The sequence below is a fragment of the Anser anser genome (assembly GCF_964211835.1).
Source record: "Anser anser genome assembly, chromosome: 12".
NCBI classification, from domain to species: domain Eukaryota; kingdom Metazoa; phylum Chordata; class Aves; order Anseriformes; family Anatidae; genus Anser; species Anser anser.
The window spans coordinates 14,896,203-14,918,911 of NC_139733.1; the positions used below are offsets into that span (position 1 = coordinate 14,896,203).

Below are 22,709 nucleotides of genomic sequence, written 5' to 3' on the forward strand. Positions count from 1 at the left end.
TTTGATGTAAGAAGTAAATTTGCAGTACTTATAAATTTGTCTAAAATGAATATTTCATTTAGTAATTAAAAGCTTATCTCGTCTTGTTGCATATTCTCCCCTTATGATAAAAAAGCATTTTTATTAAACTCTGAAAACTTTTGCTAGATTGACAAAACCTGTTGTTTAAATGATTTTTTTTCACATATAATGACATTCGCATTCTTCTAGGTTCAAATGATTTATTCAGAATTGTTTGAATGTAGTTATATGTGTGGAAAAGTTTAATTACCAGCTATCTACATGGTTGCGATATTACCCAGAGGGCTGTACTTCTTTCTTAATTAAAAATATTTGAACTTAATAATAGAGAACTCTATTAAAACATGAATAAAACATTGCAAGCAACCAGGTCCTTAAAGTGTATTAAGCAGTTAGCAAATCGATTGCAGTAAGAGCTGGTTAAGCATTTTTTTTTTCTTTACCAGTCCTCTGCACAAGCAGATTAGAAGACTGCTTCTGTGTAAACTCTCACTCTAATACTCTTACAAAACTAACCTATCATACATAATTCTTAAAACAATGAACGGTGTTTCAAATGGAAATAAAATAATTACATGCTCACAGCCAACAAAAATCTCCAGTGCTGCTTCACTGCAGTTAACAATATTATATGTCTGCACTTCTTTTTCTGAAACTTGTAGGAACCTAGAACACTAGCTTCTTCCACCAAAACTGCTCCAGTAGATAAGAAGAAAAAAAAAAAAAAAGAAGCCTTATATGGATATGTGATCAGAAGAAGACCATACCCAAATAGCTTATTATATTAATTTTTAAAGTATTGGAAATATTTTAATAAAAATAAAAAATAGTATGTGTTTGACAGCATTCATTAAGTGCTAGCTGGACACACTTTCTAATGATATAAGCAACCGTTTCTTAAAGGGCAGTCAGTAGCGCTCAAATTTGGCTTCAAATCTGGAGGATGACCTAGTATAAAAAGAAGTAGGAAAGAACTCCAAAAAAAAGGCTTCTGGATGGGAAAAAATATTACTTGATCTAATCAAGTATGAGAGTTAAATCCACCAGATACTTCCATCTTATATTTTTTAGCAATAAAGCAAAGTCTGTCACACCTCAGTTTCTATACATTGAGGATAGGCTTTGTTCTTGCAAAAAAACCCGTACAAGAATCAAATGACATGCAACAGATTTAAAGCTACGAGTCAGTGTAATATAATAATAGTTCTGCTGTCTAATTTAATAATCAACTATTTATTGAGTAGAGAAAAATGACAGCTCTCTTCCTTCATGCTTTAAAACAAAACCTCACAGAAAAGCTGTAAAACATATTGAACACTTTAAAAACTAAAGAAAATCTGTCTGGCAGGAAAAAAAACATGAGGATTTTTTTTTTTTAACTTTACAATTCATTTTATAGAATCATAGAATGATTTGGGTTGTAAGAGAGCCCAAAGATCATCTAATTCTAACCCCCCGGCCATGGCCAGGGAAACCTTCCGCTAGACCAGGTTGCTCAAAGCCCCATCCAACCTGGCCTTGAACACTTCCAGAGATGGGGCATCCACAGCTTCTCTGGGCATTTCTCTCAAAGGTACCCAAGGTCACACATAACTCTTATTTTGACATTCTTTGGCATCAATAGGGAAATGAGCAAAAAAGATCTAAAATAGATCTCCTTACCAGTTTTCTGCTCCTATTACAACCATCTTACTTTTAGGTCAGCACATTGGCCAGTACCTAGTACTTCACACTCTAAAAGGATCATGCATATCGTCTATGAAGTTTTACATTTTTTGTTTCACTATAGCCAATTTAGAGGTGCTGAGGATCATGCAGTTATAAAAAAAATGATGAATTGTCCAGCTATTCCCCTCCTTTCTTTTCCATTTTTTTCCTTTTCTTTCCTTTTTTACTTCCTTTTTGTGGGAAGAGATTTCTAGAACCTTCGTCCTAGTCTGATGCCCCAAATTCTATATTCACAGTTAGCTGCTGTGTGGTCCTCAGTAGCTATAGCAGCCAGAAATAGGTGTTAAAATCATTCTGCAAGATGTCCCTGTCACAGCAGTAGCAGTCTTGTCCCATGGAAATAGTCACCCATGCTTCCCCTTTCATGGATGCCATCAAATCTGATAACTAAAATTAATTGCGTCGACAAGTAATAGAATCAACATGGACTAAAATTCCAGCAGCAGAATGACAGCAAATCCGCCTGACTGGAATGAGGACTGTGATATCCTAAAGGAGATCAGACAAGCAGCAAGGACACAAAACACAATAATGATGGAAGATGTCCATTTCCATCATGCTAACGAGGTAAATGTCATGTTTCAAGATGTTACTGTAGTTATTTTTTTCCCAAAGCATACATAACTGTTTCATTGAGCCACAAAAAAGAGAGGCATCTATCCATTTGGTCTGCAGTTGCTGAAGATATTATGACCCCAAATAACTTACATTAATGATCATGCATTAGCTGGATTCAACATCCTTGGGGAAAAAAAAAAAAAGGCAAAAAAATCATAAAGAAGCAAGCCTGGGACTAAATACCATAGAACTCCTTGATCTGCAGAAGAGACAGTTGCAGGGGATTATGATATATAGCCATACAATAGGAAGTGGCATAGGTAAGAAAAATGAAAAAATGAGTATTCATTATTTCTTATAACAAACAGAAGAATGAGAAAGCACCTAGAATGCAATGGTGCATTAAAAACAAATAAAAGGAGATAGTTATTTTACCCCACAAATAGCAGTTAAATTCTGAATTCGTTGTCCCAAGACAAAGGCCACATGGACATAGAATGAAACTATACAAGTGTGTGGAAAAAAAATTCCACCCCCAGTTATTTATCACAAATACAACACCTTTTGCTCAATAAATTGCTAAGCTATGAAGGCTAGCAGGAAGCCTGCAGGGCATGCTGGTGAGGTGTTGCTGGATGCTTCATCTGTCCTTACATTTTTCCCTAGGCATCTATGATTGACCACTGCTGGACAGAAGTTGTTAGCTGTATAAGTCTTTAGTCTCATAAAGTATTAGGTGATATCTGAAAAAAAATAGATCTCTGAAGTCAGAAGAACAAACTTGGCCTGTTCCATTCTCAGGTGCCCAGGAATAAATCTAATCAAGTCATAACACATTTAAAAAAGAGGTCACATGTTAAAAGATATAGATCTGCAGTAATTCTAAGCCTAAAAGAATTCTGTCCAAAAATGGAACGGTAACATATTTGTTCATTTGCAATTTACAGAATACACTTGATTCTTAAGCTCCAATTCCTCATTCAAAGCACAATTCAAAGCACATCATTTAATATAAGCTGAGAAGACAAGAATTAACTATTAGGAAGTATGTAAGAACATAATTAGCTTCAGACAAATTTGTTCTTAAAATTACTGTATGTTTCTGTAAGGAGAATCCAGGATGAAAATCTGGGGATAAAACAACACTTTTGTGAATGTAACAATTCCTTTAGTAGTGTGGCAATTTAGCCTACGACACAGCCTCACTGCTAGCCCTCAATCACATAATTCATCTTTTCTCAGGACTGTTACAGAGAGACTATTAAGTATCTAGAGTAATGATCTTTCTATGGTCATTCATTAATACAAAAATTGAAAGTCTGTCAATTTTCCTTTGTAGCTTTTCTGACCAAAACTACTAATGTATTTCTAACTCACATATTTCCAAAATCCTAGTTGCTCAATTACACCTATTTCTATCTATGAACCTCTATGATTTCTGTTTTATTTGGAGTACCATTTTATGCACAACAAAAAAAATACAAAATCAACTTTCAACAGACTGAGCTTGGTAAACACTGTTATGATGAACCCAGAATATATCTAGATGAAAGATACACTATTTTTCACTTCATGTAAATGGGTACATCTCATACAGCTTTTCTATACAATGCAAGAACTTAATTTCAAAGTAAAAACTACTTACACAAGTCTGTGTTGTCAGACATGAATTTTCTCTTGAGATTTTCTTGAGGGACTTCTTACTAATTGATGGTTTTATTTGACCAGAAACTCCTTCAGGTCTTTCAGTTTTTTCAGATGCATTTGGAATGACGTTAAAGAATTCAGATTTACTTCCAGTTGGAGAAAGAGAAAGGGTAGGCTTTAAGCTTCTCTGAGAGATAACAGAATCTGTTTTTCTCACAGTGGAACTCTGTGGTTTTGACAAGATGGTTTCCTCGAGGTTTTGTTTGCTGTGTTCCTTATTCTTCCAGTATTCATTTCTCCATGGCATCCTCTTTAATGTGTTCTTTTCAAAAATTGCTGAATCAGATGTTTCTTGCCTGCTGACACTGATCTCTAGGTTCTCAGTACCCTGGATAAATTTATTGTTGTCATCCTAAATTCAGGAAACAAAGATAGATTTCCTCTCATCATCACACAATACTGTTTTCCATAAAACATTTGACCTTAAGTTTTCAAAATGGCTCCCTAATTTCTACTGCTTAATTTTAAATTTGCAGATTCTGAGAACTGTCTGCTCTTCTGAACTGCTATTCTGAGTATCCCATAAACATATTTTTACATCTTAACTAGTGAACCAAAGCGGGAGAAGATGGAGACAGGATTACACTTCTCAAAACATCAGCCCAGATTTAGAATGCTGGTAACCATATATATGTAGCCATATAAATGTAGGTTCTAGAATAATTTGATAAATATTAAATCATGAAATTGTGCCAAAAACGTCAAAAAAGTTTGCTTGATTAACTATAGCACAGCATATGTGTAGTGAAGGTGAGAATGATTTCACTGAGGAATTAGCACTTCTGCTGATGTACTATATTCCTAGAAAGAACGTACAGATGGGCAGTTGGACAATAATTTCCAGATACATAAAATTGATTGCTCTTGCTGGGGTGTAATTTTGAGAAGATAATTCTAATGACTTGAGGGCCGCTATGAGGAGCAGATGCGATATAGTCCCTTTGTACACTGGGCTTTAATACTGAGGTATCAGAGTGAAATTACCTATCAGACTTTGTAAGAGTATGTTATCTTACTTCATCTTACTCCTTTACTCTTTGAATTACATAAGGACAGAAAGTTTCTTCACTGAAGGCTTCACTTGTGGCTTCACAGTCAAAACAGCATATTTGATAGTGTTCTGACATGTGGGCACACCAGCCACAGTCACACGACTCCTGTGGCCAGAAAGAGTTCTTGCTTTTGCTCTGGGTTTGGCAGAATCTACAAATGCTGACATGGCAAGTTTCACTACAAAAAGTCTCTGACAGGAATTTGGGCTGAAAGCATGGACATGTATTTAATTACAAAATAAGCCACTTGACGGTGAATGATTCCACAGAAAGAAGCACGTTTTATCCTTTACTGATTATTTGACTCTTACAATTGAATAACAGTAATTAACTATTTCAGTGACTAATTGGTAAATGCTAAAGGGACTTTACAAATACTTGTGTTTTTCAGTTTGTAGGGTGAAACATTAAAAATATTAAAAAATATTTCCTTTCTTTCACTAATCTTATTGCTGAAAGATTTCTACTTTGCAAAAGAATTAAAGCTGGCAATGCTCACATAGCTCAAATAGGATATAAAGAAGAAATACCAATCATCAAGTGACTTTAAACAGATGAAATTTCTTAATTTACTTTTGACAATGTCGGTGAGCAAAACAGCCCCTGCTTACAGTTCTAAAAGGCACAGTGAAGCCTTATTTACTGCACACTCATTCAACCATAACAGACATATGTCTTGCTGAAATCTACAATGCAGGCTTTCCTAAAATCTTTTCTGTTGTGAGGATGCTCAAAGCATACTTACATGTATCTACTGACATAGGGGCTGACAGAGAGTTAGGTTTCTTTTGTCCACCTGTTACAGAGGGAATACCTTCATTTTCACCCCTGTACTCAGTTAGACACAGCAACCTGACAGAGACAAATCTACTGGTAGGTATATAGGGAAAAGATGATTAATCCTTCCTGTCTACAGTGAAGACAGAATCTCATCCTAGGAGTTTTAGGATGAAGACTACTTTATCAAGAATTACATGTGCAAAGTGGCTTACCTCTTCACTGCTGTCAGTTCCTTGAAAGTTATCTGCAACCTGGATTTCCCCATGGACTTGGTTACTGTCTTGCTTCAAATCCAAAGGGAAAATGCAATGTTCTGGTGACCTATTTGGAGATTTCCCATGAGGAGCTGACCGAGGTCTTGATGAAAATGTGAAAATCTCTTTATGATTCACGTGGTGATCACCTGTTTCATTGCTATGATGTTCAGCAGAGGCATTTTGTGGTGAGGTTAAATTATGGCAGGCTGAATCTTGAGTAGTTACAAACTGTCCACTCTTATCCAACTGAACACTATCCTTGAAACTTTCTGGAAACACCCATTCATCTGAAATGTAAAATTTTTACTGCAATGTAAAACATATAAATTGTATTTTTATACTGATCACATTTTTTTTTCCCTCTGGAAGCTGTACAGAAAATAATTTTTTTTTACACAGATATTCTGATTATCAAATTCATACATTTGGACGAGTGATGAGGATGCAGTGAAAGAGATCAGGCTGCTTTCTAAGAGAGGCAAGGTCAATCAAAATGTTTCCTGATCATAGCTTAAAAAAGCTGCAGGCTAAGATATGTGACATGCAAACCTGCAATTTCCAAATCTGAAACTACTTAGCTGTGAAGACTTGAAACTGTACAACTGAGTTACATTCTAGGAAAACATAATTGTATTAAATTTGGCAATTGATCTTCCATAGGCATTTGTTTTGTGGCTGACATTCCCCCCCCCCCCAAAATCACAAATACTTGGTGGAAAGTTCACAATATTACAGTCTGCTGCTTCTTTATTGTTGAAATTCTACACTTTCTTTTATGTTTAGTACCTATGGTTTAAATCTCAATTTCAAACTATAGTTCTGATGAAAAATAGCATGACATGAAAAACGTATGAAGATATCTGTTTCACCAAGTTTCCCCGAATGCAGGCTGTACTAATCTACCAATTTTAAAACAAACAATAAACTACAGAAATGGATTTAAAGATTGAGTGCACCAGATAAACATGAAAAGACCATTTTTATATTCTCATTGTTAAATTATATTTTACTGTTTAGAATGATAGTATAGAAAAAAATGTCAATTTGATTGATTAAAACCAATCTCAAATAGCATCTGAGAAAAGGAGAATTGCTAAAGTATGCAATACTCCCTTATCTTCATTAAAGGTAGTGTGGTGTGGATTATTCACTAATCTGGAAACTTTCTGGCTCCATAAAACAAGGTTACCACCAACCATATTAAAAAAGCCTCAATAAAAAACACTAAAAATGTAATAATAAAGTAGCACTGCAATAATAAAATGCTTGCTGTCACAGAACGGAGTAAATTTACTATGGCATTCAATTCTTTCTTAGTTTTGTTAGAAATATTTACCACTCCGGGCACATGAAGCAGCTTTGGGAAAAAAAAAGTTTCTGAACTACCATAAATGAAGGCAAACAGAAGAGAATGAGAATGCCAGCAGGAACAGCTGTCTTACTGTGTTGCTCTGGTTCTTCTGGTTTACTGAAAGTTGCTAGTGAAACTACTGAACTACAGTTAACATCCTAAACAGCAGTTTGTACTAGGAACTAGGTGGAAAGAAGGGACTTAACACGTCTTGTACATTCACGGCTTGCACCTACTTGTTCCAGAGGACACTATTTTTCAGTCTCTAAATGAAGACAATCTGTAGTCAGAAGCCTCGAGGCTCTTAATGTAATCTCTTTTTATATTAGATAGTCCTGCTAGTTTAAAGTAACCTAGTATACCATTGCCAATTATACATAGAAAGGTGTATTTAGTAAATATACAGACATCTCATTTATTTTTAAGCTGTAAGAGGCTGAAAGAGACTGTAAGAATTGCAAGATGAACATGTAAGTAATGCAATTTATTTCACAAATATTTTGGACTTTTTTTTAATGTCAAGAAATGAGTAATGAGTGACACTATTCAAAGCTTTTAAGAACTACCCTTTGTTTGTGTAAACCCAACAACCTTTTGTTTTGATCAATAACTACAAGTTTTTCAAAGGAGCATACAACAGCAGAATTCTCCTCTCTTTGATCACTCAAGATTGTGTCGCTCATCTGACATTAGGCAGGTAATTGCAATTACATCTAAGAGGTCATATGCAAATAAAACTGAAACCATAAGAGAAAACATTAAGTCTGCAAGTCTTTCAAATGACGTTTTACACTAGCTATGGAGTTCAGCAACTTCTGTAACCTGTAATCAGTGTAGCATTTTGTTAATAGTCTACAAGTGAAAGATACGGAGTGTTTTGGACCAAACCAAATCCTATTATCTCACAGCCACAAAATATACTGGAATTTCTTTTTAACTCCGCATTTCCATGTCAATTGTAATGAACAATTTAGAGTATCTTCTTAGCAAAATATGTAAATTACTATGTAATCACAATATTGCAGCAAACAAGATAAATGCAAGAATGATCACCTAAACATCTCATTAGTTCTTCTACACAGTCAGACTTATGGTAAAGCTTCCAACTGCAGCCTAACATTTTAAAGAAGGTTCCAAAATTGCATAAATAAGATTGGCAAACTATAAACAATACTCCCTCATTTTATTTTTTCCGTTGCTTAAAAATAATTTACCTTTCTAAAGGTACTGTGCTGTGCACCTGCTACAGAAGTTATGTTGATTTGAGCTCAGTGATAAATCTAGAAGGTATTATAAATAGCAGTGAACAACCTCTAAAGTAATAAGAAAATCACTTATGAAAGCTCCCCTCCACCCATGAAACTTAAATTAATATTTGCTCAGGCTAATGGCACAACAATTACTGTGCTGTCCCAAGATGACGATGGCTGCACAGGGCTCAAGAATACTAAATTCCTGCTTATAAGAAAAGAGTAGTGTATGACAGATTCTTGTTGATACAACTTGTTTCAACTACAATATAAAAGGGGAGCCAGAAAATATTTAAGTTTTGCACTTCCTTAGGAAAGTGGTTTTGTGCCAACAACTTGTCATAGGTGTGTACATTAATACATTGTCAGAAGTATCAGGATGATGCTTTTGGCAGAGTCACTGCCACCGAACCACGCCTGTGGGACAAGATCAAGTTTTTGGAGTTTCCTGACTAGAACATCAGTCCTGAGGTTTATGGCTTACAATTCTGACAATGTGCATAAACAGCTGCTATGAGGGAAGTCATCACAGAAAATACTTTTTCTTTGCTTTGATTAGAAAGGTACTTAAAATGTGAATTCAAATGTTAAATGGTTGGTAAGAAGGAGTAGGAGTTCTCTCATCTGATAATGTCAGTATATTTTATGCATATGTTGCATGGTGTAGTTTTATTTAAAATTATTATGTTCCTCATTTTTTGTCTGATGTTTCTGCTTTTGAATTTCCCCCCCTTCCCTGTGAACTTTTCCACAAAGTATGCTTATCATTCTTTGAGATCAAGTTTTTTCCGCTGCCATCTTTGGAGGAAGTTCATAACAGAGCATAGCAGACTTTCCTTGATGAACAGGTTGCCTATGGGAAGTTCTTCAAAACATATTAATCCAGAAATAATTAATAAGAAAAAAATAAAGAAAATTCACCACTGAACTTCAAAAACAAAACAAAAAAACACAAACCCTGATATTACATGGATATCATAATAGATACCCTCAATACTTACCTCTTCTCATACATTCGATGTTTGGAATCTTTAGTGTTAAATTTAATAGTGATTTAAAGAATAAATTATTTTTAGTTCTTTCCCTTAATCATGAAAGCATGGAGTTTTTTCTTTTTTATTCATTCACTGCTCTGGTACTTTGCTTAATCCTACAAATCTTTATCAATGCTCAAAAGCAATTCTGTTGCAGGGTGTTTGATTTTCATAATCCCTGCAGCACATACATTTATATTTTATGTGAACTGCTTCTGAGTCCTTTGAAATTTATAACAAATAGTCCCCTACCCCACACAGAACTGAGATGTAAAATAACATAAAATTAGCACCATACCACTGGTTATCTCCCACGTGTTTTGGGCTGCATTTTTTATACATAATCTTCCATGATTGTTCTTGTCTGGTGATAGATCTTGTGGTGAGGGGAGCTGAAAATCTGCTCTTCCATTCTCAGACATTTTCTGAGTCTGAATCGCAGAGTCTGAAATGTAATCCAGACACTTGTTAAATACCTGTGAACACTCATATTGTATGCTTTTCTTACAAGAGGCATGGAAGAACAGCATACAGAGAATTGTTCTGGTATACAAATATCTTCTAGAAAGCATGGGAATCTTGTGGGGCAGCAGGAATAATGACAGATATAAAAAAGTCAAAATTTAACACTGACTATGTACAGAAGGAAGACATACTATAGAAATTATAAAAAAAAAAAAGGCTTGCAAAACCTGCAAAGTAATCAAAATTAAATATATACATATCATGAGGGTAAGAGGAATATGTTTATACTCCGTAGCTACTGCAAGCAGGTGGTGGTCCCTGGCTCAAATACTTAAAATACCTACAGAGAGAATGAGCATTTTTTTCATGCTCATGCAGGAGAACAAGCCATTATTTAACATAAATGTCTTCAGTAATTAACAAGGTAGATAAAGGATGAGAAAAACTGAGAATTACATTTTACATTCTAAGTCAGAATCATGAAAGAATTTTGGCAGTTTGTGAACTCTTTATATATGCTTCACTTTGCGCTCTTACCATTTTGACGTACATCTTCAGCTGTTCGGTGAGTATTTCTTTTGCCTCCTTGATCTAAAGAATCATTGCATGGTGAGAACGACAGCTCCAATCTCTTGATGTCTTGTAGGGATTCAGTTCTTTTTCCTGAACTTTGAAGTCGGGATTCAGTTCCTTTTCCTGAACTTTGAAGTCGGCATGATCTATTACTTTTGCTACCCACAGTTCTTGTTACCTTGAAAGATAATATTTTTCTTAATGAAAGATAAAGATATAACTCTTTCAAACTACTTAGAGCTAAACACAGATTTTGAACTAATTTTATTTTGGAATAAATGTTCCCCATTTTTTTTTAAATCATCTTTTAAGGAAACTTTATGGTAGGTACTGTTTTGTGTGGTATCTTCAATCTTTACAGTCTACTAACAGGCAGATTTTTTGTTTCCACTGAACGAAAGGAAAACAAAGCAAAGCAAAGTAAGGAAAAAAAATCAAAATTTACTATCTGGATAAAAAGACAGTGAGACTTATGGCTATTCTAGACCTCAGAAGAAGCCCTTTCTTTGGAGAAAGGAATCTTGCTTTCCATCTTAGATTTCAGTTGAATTCCTATAGAATAGTCTACTTCTTTATTTGGCTAGATCTCCTCCTGACCATGTTAAATTGGGAATGTTACTCCTCACCAGATTCCCAACACTTGAATATTGCTTGTTAGCAGAGTGAGACCAGTTATGTTTCCCCCGGCATTGTTTGTATCACATAGGCTACTGTATAGCTGACCATCATCTAGCATACCAAGATAAGGTTTCTGTTCTGCATCCTAGCTTATATTATAAGAAAAAAATATTTATACATACATATGCACAAATGTTAGCAGTCTAGAACCAAAAAAAAAAAAAATCAACCGAAAACCACCAAACCACCAAACAAACAGAAAAATAATAATGATGGGAAAACACAGGATAATTTCAGTAGCAAAAGGCCACCATAGGCTACCACTCAAAAGAATGCTAATGATGAAATTAGATCAGGTTGTGCTCCAGTTGTGTTGCTAGCTTTGAAAGTTTTGAAATTCCACAGACTTCCTAGTATCCTGTCCTAGTCCTTAACGAATTTTATTTTTCCGTATTTGCAGTCAAAGCTTCTCTGTTGCAATTTGGGGCGGCTGCTTCTTGCCCTTTCACTATAGAAGTCTTAGAAGTATCTGGCCCTGTCTTCTCCATAACCTTGCAGTAGATGGTTGAGAACAACTAGAGAAACTAGACTCTCCCTTAGCTTGCTCTTCTGCAGGCTGCACAAACCCAGCTCCTTCAGCTTCTCTTCCCATGCCACATGCTGTAGCCACTCAAGCATTTTATTTGCCCTCCACTGGATTTTAGAGTGCCTCTCTTGTATTCAAGGCCCACAACTGAACACAGTACTCTAGATGCAGCTTCCTATCAGTTCTGAAATAAACTTTTAGTATGACTCTCCCGTTTGTTTGCCAATCTCTTCCTTTGTAGAAAAGGCAGTGGTTTCATCATAATTTAAGCCTTCTTACCTCTCCAGATACCCTTGTACTGACTCTTCTGTTTGAAGATGGAGGTGGTCCAAGGATCTTTGATCCAAATGCAATATGTGATACGTCTTGAGTTTTATTGCTGCGTATATTGCCTTTTCCGCTATTAATCAAGCATCCTAAGAAAAATAGTAGTTTCAAAAATATATTACGGTACTTATAAAGAATAAATATTAATACCTTTAAAAATCGACTGAAATGAAAGAATTATGAACACTACACATACACAAAAATTATGTTCCTTTATAGCACAATCCCTAGAAATATGTAGTCAAAGTTCACTATCTTTTTACTCAAAGCAAACACACATTTTATAAAAGTGTGTCAATATACAGGCAAGAAAATGTTGGTCTATTATATAGACATATTTCTAATCTCCTTGCTTTAAAGATTTATTTAAAAAGGGGCTATTTATAAACTGTTTTTTTTCTTTTTTCATGATTTCTGCAGAACTTCAATGAAAATCTAACTTTACACAGGAAGAAAAAACAGCTCTAATTAATAAATAACAAAACAAAAAATAATAAATAAGAAATAGAACTGAGGCAATACTCTCAATGTATCACACACAGCTCACATAGGACACAAGAAATATTTCCATGAAGTTTTCTTTTTGAAGTTAATGAATCTATTGCATTGCCAGGGCTGAACCCTAATATTGCAAAGGTGCACTAGTCCTGTTAAAATGTTCTAGCACTTTCATGGCATTTTTTACTGTTTAAAATCTAGATATACTTCTAAATATACTTCTGTAACTATTTTCAAACAGAAAATGCCAAATGGTCTGCCACACATGTAAAAGTAATCATGAAATGCATGTGAATGTTTTGAGTAAAATTTAAAAGGTATGGACAGTAAAATAGTTATGTATTAAGGTAATTTTATCACCAGGGTGCCAGAACTGCATGTAATAATCTTTTTTCCTTTTCTTCTTTATTCTTCATGATTGTCAGTGAATTCTCCTTTTCAGAGCTAATAAAAAATAAGGGTACCTTCACATTAATTTATAATTAAAATTTATAATGTATGCAGTTTTTTTTTCTTGCTATAACTTGAGTGTTAAATTGCTATCACTTCTGAGAAGTGGATAGAAAAAAAAGTAGGAACAACATTTTGTACATTGTCTTAAGCATTTTTCATAGAATTGTTTAGTCTTCATTTAAGGTAAGCTTTATTTCCATTGTCATCAAGGAAATGAAAAAAAGATCACGCATTAGCAACCAAATATTGTAATTTACTGTACTAATAAGCACAAAAGAAGGCACTTTCTTCCATTAGCTTTTTCCTTTGTTCCTGATGTGACATTTGGTTCCTCCTAACAGCTGCCATTTCACAAGATTAGATGACCCAACATCAATTTCTTTAATTTGCTGACTACCTTGGGATGTTATTAGCTCCAATTATAAAAGCTGATTTGCATGAAAATCTCTGTTTATGAACACATTAATTGACTGCAATTAATTACCTACATCAACACATAACAGTGTGTTGATGGCATAATGAAATAATATGTGTAATTAAAAGTGGATGAGACTAAAAATAATTTGGGCTTTTGATTATCAAATAAATGAGAAGTTTAGTGGCTAAAAAGAACATTTTCCAATTGAAGTGTATTTAAACGTACCAAAGCTTCCATTATCAAGAAGGCCTGACTTCGGAACTTTAAAATGCATGTCTGGAAGAACATATGCTATGTTCATAACATAAGATTAAAAATAAAGGTTAAACTTTAAGCTGAAAACACTTCATTTTCACACAGGCCAGGGATGTTACGGTTAATTATGTTACTATATTTCTATATAAGGGATATGTATCTTCGTAGTCTGGATGGCAAAACTTGAGGTTTAACTAGGAGACTTGTTTCAAACAAACTTTTTTTTTTTTTTTTTAAATATATCACTCACACTATTGTACTCATTTAAGTTTTACAGTCCCTCTTGTTTTGACAACCTAGCCAAAAAATGTATGGTTTTTGAATGCTGTCACCAAGTGGCTGAATTCCAGTTTCTTTTGCTATTTAAAAAGCAAACTTGTAATTAAACTTCACAACACAATTTTGGCATGACTACTTGTAGGGCAATAACACTTTAAAATATTATTTGCCCTTTAGTATCACAATAATGGTACTTGCATATAAAAAAAACCTGAATCTAATTTAAATAAGTAAATACATCAATGATCTTACTTGAAGCAAAAATCTAAACCCCTTCCTATTCATTTCAGAATAGTGGAGAATATTCTTGGTCATATTCTTAGATGAGTTTTGTTACTGTAAACAAACACGTATAAACGTACTTTTCAAAGAAGTGTAAAAACTGAACAGCCTCACTTTAATGTACATTTGAAAGACATACCTCATAATTACTGTTATTATAAATCCCACGCTTGAATAAGAATTGTTCAGGCTGCACACACATCTCTGAAACTATAGAATAAACATGTGTCTGTGTGCTCATGCTATTACAGTTGTACAAGGGTTGTGATGTATTTTAAGACATTGGAAAATTTTAACATGCACTTTTGCAGAAAAAAAATCTGTTATTTGTATGTTATTTGTATTTGATCATATTCACAGCATTTTAGTACATTAGAATACCTGTTTCTTGCATTGTTACTGGATAACTCCTGCATTTTATTTCTGGCTTGTGAATTTTAGCCAAGTTCAGCAATTGTGTAACTTGTGGCACATCTGTATTTAGCTGGCAGGTTCGAGGAATAACATCTATGGTCTCATATGGTGTAAACGGAACAAAGCACATACCTAGAATCAAAAAACATGGGCTTTACTTCATTCACAGATCACTCGATGGAATTAAATTGGTTTTACACTATTAGTTTATTAGATTACAAATATTGTAACAATTTAATAGATGACAGTAATTTGAAAACTTTGCTATAATTGTTAATTTTAAGACAATAAATGTTAATTTTTAAGATTATTTTTTGTTTGTTTTTTAGATCAAAAATTCTGAAAAATTTAAACTAAAAAATTACATACTAATGTATGGAATAGTCAAAGTAAAACAAATTATTTGATTTGGCAAGTGAACAAGTGAAACATAAGCATAAAATACATTTTGCTAATATTTTATTACAATTACACTCTAATTCTAATACTGCTATACTGATTTTCAGACAAAGTGATCATCTGAAAATGGCACTGGTATCAGTGGGATGGAAGTGGTAAATAGTAAAGTCCCATATATGCAAATAAAGATTTTGACAAGTTTTAATTCCAAACTTTGGATACCATTACACTTCTTTTACACTAAACCAAAAAGCTGTTGACCTATCTGTTCTTGTGACAGCAGGCACTAGTAGAACATGATCTGATTGTCTCTGCTTTCCCTTTGATAACCCATATAAACTGAGTTTATGAAAGTTATTTTCTATGAAGAAATGATTTCAGAGTCAGAACCCTTCCTGAAGTCCTGAGGTAAATTCTTACCAATTTTTAGAAGACTAGACTATAGTGAGCTAATTATCCTCTTTTCCTCCGATAAGAAGAGGAATATATAAACCCAAAGCTAAACATGAATAATGGATCAAGAATTAGGAACCTAACAAAAATTCAGTTGTCTCATGCCGTATTTCAGCAGTGGACACATTTATTTAAACAAGATAAATGCTAGCTACTTGTTTTTCACCAAGCCTGTATATTATTTATTTACCACATTACGACAATACTTTGTTAGAAAAAACAACAACACACAATGTAACCTTAGGATTATACGGAAACTGGCAACTATGTATATATATCAAGTGTATACGCCTCAGTATCACAGGGCAAAGGTAATTCTTCTTTCCTGTTCCATCTCAATCATCTGATTTAGAAATAATTTCCTAGTATACGTGGTTTTTCCTTTCCATTTGCTATTATTTTAAGAATACAAAACACCGTGTATATAAGCTACTACAAAAGAATAATGCATTACACTTTGAAATCACTACTCCCACCGCTGAGGAGGTTTAAGCAAAGAACTTGACCCTCATTAAAAGTTACGATGTCACTGCACTAAATGGAGCTGAACTGATCAAGTCCCAGTCATCTGAGAGGAAAAAAGGTTTATCAAATCATGATTGTTAACTGAAAATTAATTAATAACAAAAAATGTCTATTGTTTTTCTGTAATTGGGTATGAAGTATACAGCTATTTTAATGCAGCCAAAACCTTGAGCTGTAACCTAATTTTAAAACTTGCCTAGATAAGGAAATTCATAATCACACAGAAAATACTAATGCCCACCAGCTGTGTAATAATCATAGAATTGATAATCCAGTAATTAAAAATGCAGTATTTTACCATGCCTACAGTTCATTAAAGCTGTCTACTCATTATGTTAACTACATTTTTGAATTTTGGAACTCATTTAGACCATTTATGTGTATTTTAAAAACTGTTTAGAATGGACGAGAGAAAATAATGCATTGATGGAACTGAATTAAATTAAAGCCAGTGATGTCTCTAACTGCACATTCCACCGAGAATTTACTGGATTCTCTCTGTAGTCACTTAGTGAATTAATATTTTTTTCCAAGCTCACCAGAGGAATCACAATGATTACTCTCCCATATTGGTTTAGGTTTTCCAAATGGAAGATAAATGTTGTTACACTTACAATACTGCTACCCATCTGCTAAACATCCCTCCTTCAGAAAACAGAACCCTTTTTTTCTGGTGTGTCCTTTGAAAGCCACAAGATGAAAATCTGAATGAAATTGAAGCTGAATTTGACCTAGGCTTCTTCTAAATAAGAAAGTGTCAGTTGTGTTTTTTCAATTCCTCCTCTATTACTGCAAATACCAGTGAGGAATGAAGTTCTCTCCCTTGGAAAATAATGATTCAGGATTTTGATCCTGGTTTGGTGACGGGTAGGCTTTGACCAATATCCTGCTCTATTATAATCTCTAATTTTTCAGTCCACCACCAAAATTACTTTCCCGATAAAAAAGGACACCATAGGATAAATGGACTAGAGATCACAGAGAGGTATTTATGATAGCTTCATACAATACTGTTTTGTTGAAGTTTTGTTTTGGATTATTTAAAAAGAAATCCTCCATCTGCTCCTAAACTCCAAAACAAAGAAAATAAGTACCAGTCAAATGCTCTCTCTTTTCAGATACCCTCTTCTTGGCCAAAGCCTTCTATCAGTGTAAGATACTGTCATTAAAGCAAGTTGTCTACTTGATAAAACTTACCAGAATTTCTTCAATAAAATACTTTTAATGTATTCGACGCTTAAGCAGATGAGTACACATTTATTTGTCACCTGAAATCCAACAGATTTAATATGCTGCACTGTCACTTTAATTTTCACAAAATCGTGTAATCTTTTGAACTGCAAATCTGATGACCAAGAAGCTTTTGATTTTATAATATGAACAGTTATGATTAAGTCTACAAAGTAATTATAACACACCATCTTCCTCGGCTGTATCTTGAGGCTTGGATTTTAAAGTGAAGATCTTTCTCAGCTTACAGTTAGCTGAAATAATAATTCCATCCAAAGACTGGAAGACAGCTCCTCTGAATATTTCACTGGTGAATGCTACCAAGTCAATACACATATTGCACCACTAGAAAAAAGAAACAATATTCTTTAATAAAACCCAAACACTAATCATTGCAGAAGAGTAATAGTGTATAGTTATCAATAAATGAAGCCTCTGCAGAGTATTAGATTTCACAGGCTGTGATCCATAATGCATAACATTTTGATATTAAAAAAGGTATTTCTGTATTTGCTTTTATGACAATTATTTATATGAACAAATCACTACATATGACCTACTGACTGCCAGTCCAAGTGAACTCAGTTCCCTAGCATATCCACAATATGTTTTGTAGCTATTTCAAAGTAAGCAACTTGTAAGAAAATGTATTTATTGAAGGTTTTCTGGAAAAAAAAAAAACAACATTACTTTGTAAGTTACTTATGTACTTAAATGCTTAAATGCTCCAAAGGTTATACTTGTACTCGGAGATTTTTTTAATTATTTTTTTGAAATTCATAAAAAATGACCTCTCCCAAGCTTGTGTCCCTTATACACTCAGGCAAATTTCCAGTATGGACAAGACCCCAGTGTACCATAAGATCTTAAAATTACTTCTTATTTATAATAAATGTTACCCACTCCTTTAAGACATTTCAGGAAGACTAAGTAAATAATGACAACTAACTAGGTTGCTGACAATCCCACTTAAATATATATTTTAATTCTCATCAGATAATTGTTCTGTTTGTTTCAGGAAACACTGTTAGAACAGTAACATCAGTGTCTTACACTCTCCTGCACTATTCCAGTAGCTCTTAAAATTCTCTTTTTTTTTCCATTTGAACATTGCATATTGCTGTTTTTTTATAATACAGAACGAGCAGCTAATCAGCTAAGGTATAAAATAAGTTAAACTGTCATAGCCTTGTAAAAGACCTACTTAGTCACTGAAAGTACTATACCCCCTCCTTTAAGTAAAAGCTGTAAACTAAAAAGGGAGATAACCACTTAAAAGAAGACAGATTATTCTGTATCCATATACTCTAAGAAATACAAACCTACTCTTTAAGAGTTATGGCCTTTTAAGGGTATAGGGTTAAGATTATTAAAATATTTTGTCATTATAATTGAACAGAGCATTTAGGTCTCCGACAAATCTTTGATTATTTAAATTAAAATACATAACTGAAGTTCATATTCTGATTGAATTTAATTTAATATACATTAATGCATACTTTAATCTTGAAACATTTCTGCTAGCCTGAGACCAAGAGCAACTAACTGAAATCATACTGAAGAAGAATAATTTCATTTCAGTGGATGCTGAAATAATGGCAACTTCATGGGTATGATCTGATGCATATTAATTTTTTTTAAAAATCAGATCTTTCCAGAAAGTAGAAAACTCCTGAAATGTAAAATTATCATGGCAGCCTTCAGCTAAACTGCCTTAAAATAAGTCATAACTTCAGAGGCTTCTGTAAAATATTCTCTCCCATGTCTAGCCTCAAATCCACAACCCTTTAATGTAGTAATTGTTATCTAGTTGAAATCTAACTATTCACATCTTCAAAGTACTTTCTAAAGCAGCATTTGAGATTTGAGTCTTTAGAAGGTTATATGGTAACCTCTCAGGTTTTCCATCTTGACAGGTATTATCATATGCTGGGGCTGGGTATGGGAGAGAAGAACGCGGGGAAGAAGGTGATGGCCATTGTTTTATTTTCTTCAGTTTGAAATATACAGTGTTTTATATATTCTAGAATCTGGAGAATCCTGAAGCACATGAAAGTAGCCATCAGCTACAGTTGAAAGCTGCAGCTCCAGCAAATGTTACAAAAGGTCACTACAGGAGAAGGTACATGTGAACAGGAGCACTAAAGAGAAGAATTAGGGACATAGAGAACTTGTACACAGGCTGAATAGACAGTAAAAGTGACAGATAAACACATCATAATCAGTATTAATCATGGAAAATGGGAACGAATTCTTCACAGAAGAAGAAGGGTGGAAGAGTAGAAGTATGAAGTGGTTCTGATACCATCCAGTAGATGGGACATAGACTTATTGTGAATTGACAGGAACCGCATTCTAAAACAAACAGTAATTTCAGCAGATCTGTAGACATAAATGAAATCCTTTTGCTAAAAAAGTCTGCTCAACCACAGTTCAAGGAATGTTCCCAAAGTACCTACTATTTTGCGCTTGATCATATGTAGAGGAATTTTTGCATGCAGAGGGGTTACAGACAACTCCTTGTGGACCGTTGATAAATACAATCTTCTTTTAATATTTCCTAAATCAGTTATCCTGCAAAAATAAAAGCAGGAGAGAACAGAATGGATCTTTGTCAATTCGATAATCTAGTATCTTTGTCAATCACAAAAAAACCCCCGTTATTCATATGCAGAACCTTTATGTCAGTGATAGCAATAGAGAATTTAAGAATTACTTCCTTTACAAGATGAGTAATGAGATTTCTTTCTCAAATTCAACCTTGGTGGCTATATTCCTGCATATATCAAATCACTTTACATGCTAATTTTATTTCAACAGTCTACACTCTTTCCTAGATTTCCATAGCCCTTCAGACTATGAAAGAATTCAATTTGTTTGAAGTGAGAACCCAGTAGCCTTTAATAATCACACTTGTTTCTGCCCCTTAAGCTTGTGTTATCTTGGGACACACTGTCACCTGCTAACTAGAAAAACATGATTTGCTTTCTTTTCCTAAAAATGCCTCTGTCATTTTATATAGACTCTTTGTTGGCTTAAAAATAAGACATTGTCTGATCGTTTCACTTTCTGTGCACATACCTTCAAATGGGAAACATAATACAGAAGTTTATTGCTCACTATTCAGGTCATCTCACAGTGACACCAAGGACACTGAATTCGAACATTTCTAATAGATTTAGACCACAGCTGTGATCACAAAGATTAGGTTTGCTTTAAACTGATAAAGAGACTGCTTATGCTCTGCTTTCTTCAAGTTTTGTGAGCAGCAAAATGTTGATATTGCCCAGCAATACCACCCTGTGATACTGGAGAACAGACTTTAAAGGTTGCAATCTCTGTGGGGAAATGATGATTAATTTACCTATTATTTTTGAACAAGCCCATTTTTAACAGATGGGTATTTCTCTATAATTAGCAGTCCCTCTGAGAAGAGGACAAATAATTACAATAAACAACTTTCTGTCAGTTTTCATTTCTTAAAAAAAGTAATTACTCAAAAATAATTATGATTTAAATGCTGAGTTCTACTTTAAAATTGTGAGACTACCTTGTAGGTTACACACTTTTTAAATGAAAACACTTTTTAATTAGCAAGGACTACCTGTAGCTGAACTAATGAAATGCTGTCACCCAAAATTTCCTGATAAACATCCTAAAATGTTCTTAGGATTCCTTGGGTCAACTTAGAAAGGTATTAACTCTGGAGCAAGTTACACATTTCATCTATTTTTGTGAATTCAAGATTTCAACCCAGGACAGCATTCAGTTCAAAAAACACTGCAAGTATGTGAATATTAAAGGGCTCTACCAGTAAAGCTGACAAAAACAGGTTGTTTCCCCAAGTTGTTATGAGCATCAGGCAAAGCAAACGAAGTTCATAGGCCTTACAGATCTTGCTGCTTCTTATTATGTTATCCATCCTCATAATATATAATAACATATATAATGTTATCCATCCTCATAACATTGGTGGGCAAATCAAAATGGAGTGGAAGAGTCTACTAGCAGTTTCTTTTGAGAGACTAGCAGTTCCTCAAATAAATTGCATGTACCTCAAAGGCAGGAACTTCACTTCTGTGCCAGGGTAAAGCATTACATCCTCAGCACTGCTATTGAGAGTAGAATTCAGTATCAGCTGCACATATATTTATGAATGGATAAATAATACCATCAACCCCCTGAAAAGAGCTTTCACCACCTTACACCTTAAAGTGTCTTACAATGCTTAAAGTGCTTACACCTTAAAGTGTCTTACAATGATAGCATTCTGGGCTTGATTTTGCTTTTGAAGAAATTGGGGTAAAATGTGAAATAATTCACCTAATATCATCAGCAAGTTGGCCACATAGCTAAACCTGTGCCCCAGGTCCAGGCTCAGTTCCATCCATCATATTTCATATGATATATGAAATTCTCATATACCCATTGATGAAAAACCCACGGCTGCATTTTTTCAGGAACTCTCTACTCTGCTGTAAATCTTGCTGTTCAGAAGTGCTATGAAACTAAGGCACCAAAGAATTTTAAAGAACTGAAGTAGTGGTTCTTTGAAACTCCCCTACATGTCCTGGTTATGTGTATAGCTGAGCAAGTATGCTGAGGAACCAGGTAGTTGCAGTAACCTGTGTGCTGAAAAACAAACAAAAATACTATTCCCGCTGAAACTCAGTGCTGTTCTCAATGGAGAATGTTGCTTTAAATGATGCCATGACAAAACAGTAGGACCCTGAACTTAAACCATGCATATCTCCAAATAACTGGCAATAAAATTTTAATTTCACTTTATAACATTAGTTCAAGAAATATGTTGAAATGACATAGTTTATTTTTGTATGAATATTTTTATCTTTCTCCCTCCTGAAAAATATTAACTGTAATAAAAAGGACATTACTAAATGTACAGCTCATTTGCATTCTGAAGTGCAATACAAGACAGTCATTTAGATAAAAATATACACATTTATATCAGAAATATATGTCTAAAATAAAATGCTTTTTTGTGATGGCATGTATGCTATAAAGAAGAAGCAAACCCTAGATATATAGTTATAATCACACCTAAAGAAGTTTAAAACTTATTTCAGCAGATAAATTTAGAACAATAAAGATATTTATATTCTACAGTAGAAATGAGGTAAACATTTGAAGAAGGGGCAAAATCAGAGAAAGAAGATCTTAAAATTCTATAAAATA

At 34.0% G+C, this 22,709-nt stretch overlaps 1 protein-coding gene across 9 annotated transcripts in view; it reads right to left on the reverse strand.

Moving 5' to 3' along the window:
- CFAP20DC (CFAP20 domain containing) overlaps positions 1–22,709 on the reverse strand; it is a 72,392-nt gene that overhangs the window by 30,402 nt on the left and 19,281 nt on the right. For 8 of the 9 annotated variants that reach the window (XM_083795844.1, XM_083795846.1, XM_083795842.1 and 5 more), the window contains 8 exons: positions 19,973–20,087; positions 17,702–17,858; positions 14,874–15,038; positions 12,260–12,396; positions 10,741–10,954; positions 10,037–10,183; positions 6,059–6,390; positions 3,953–4,366 (listed from right to left, as the gene is read on the reverse strand). In XM_083795844.1, the coding sequence (XP_083651970.1) occupies positions 3,953–4,366; positions 6,059–6,390; positions 10,037–10,183; positions 10,741–10,954; positions 12,260–12,396; positions 14,874–15,038; positions 17,702–17,858; positions 19,973–20,087 (1,681 nt within the window). The remainder of the gene's footprint in view (positions 1–3,952; positions 4,367–6,058; positions 6,391–10,036; positions 10,184–10,740; positions 10,955–12,259; positions 12,397–14,873; positions 15,039–17,701; positions 17,859–19,972; positions 20,088–22,709) is intronic. The other variant, XM_083795847.1, reaches the window with a different exon arrangement.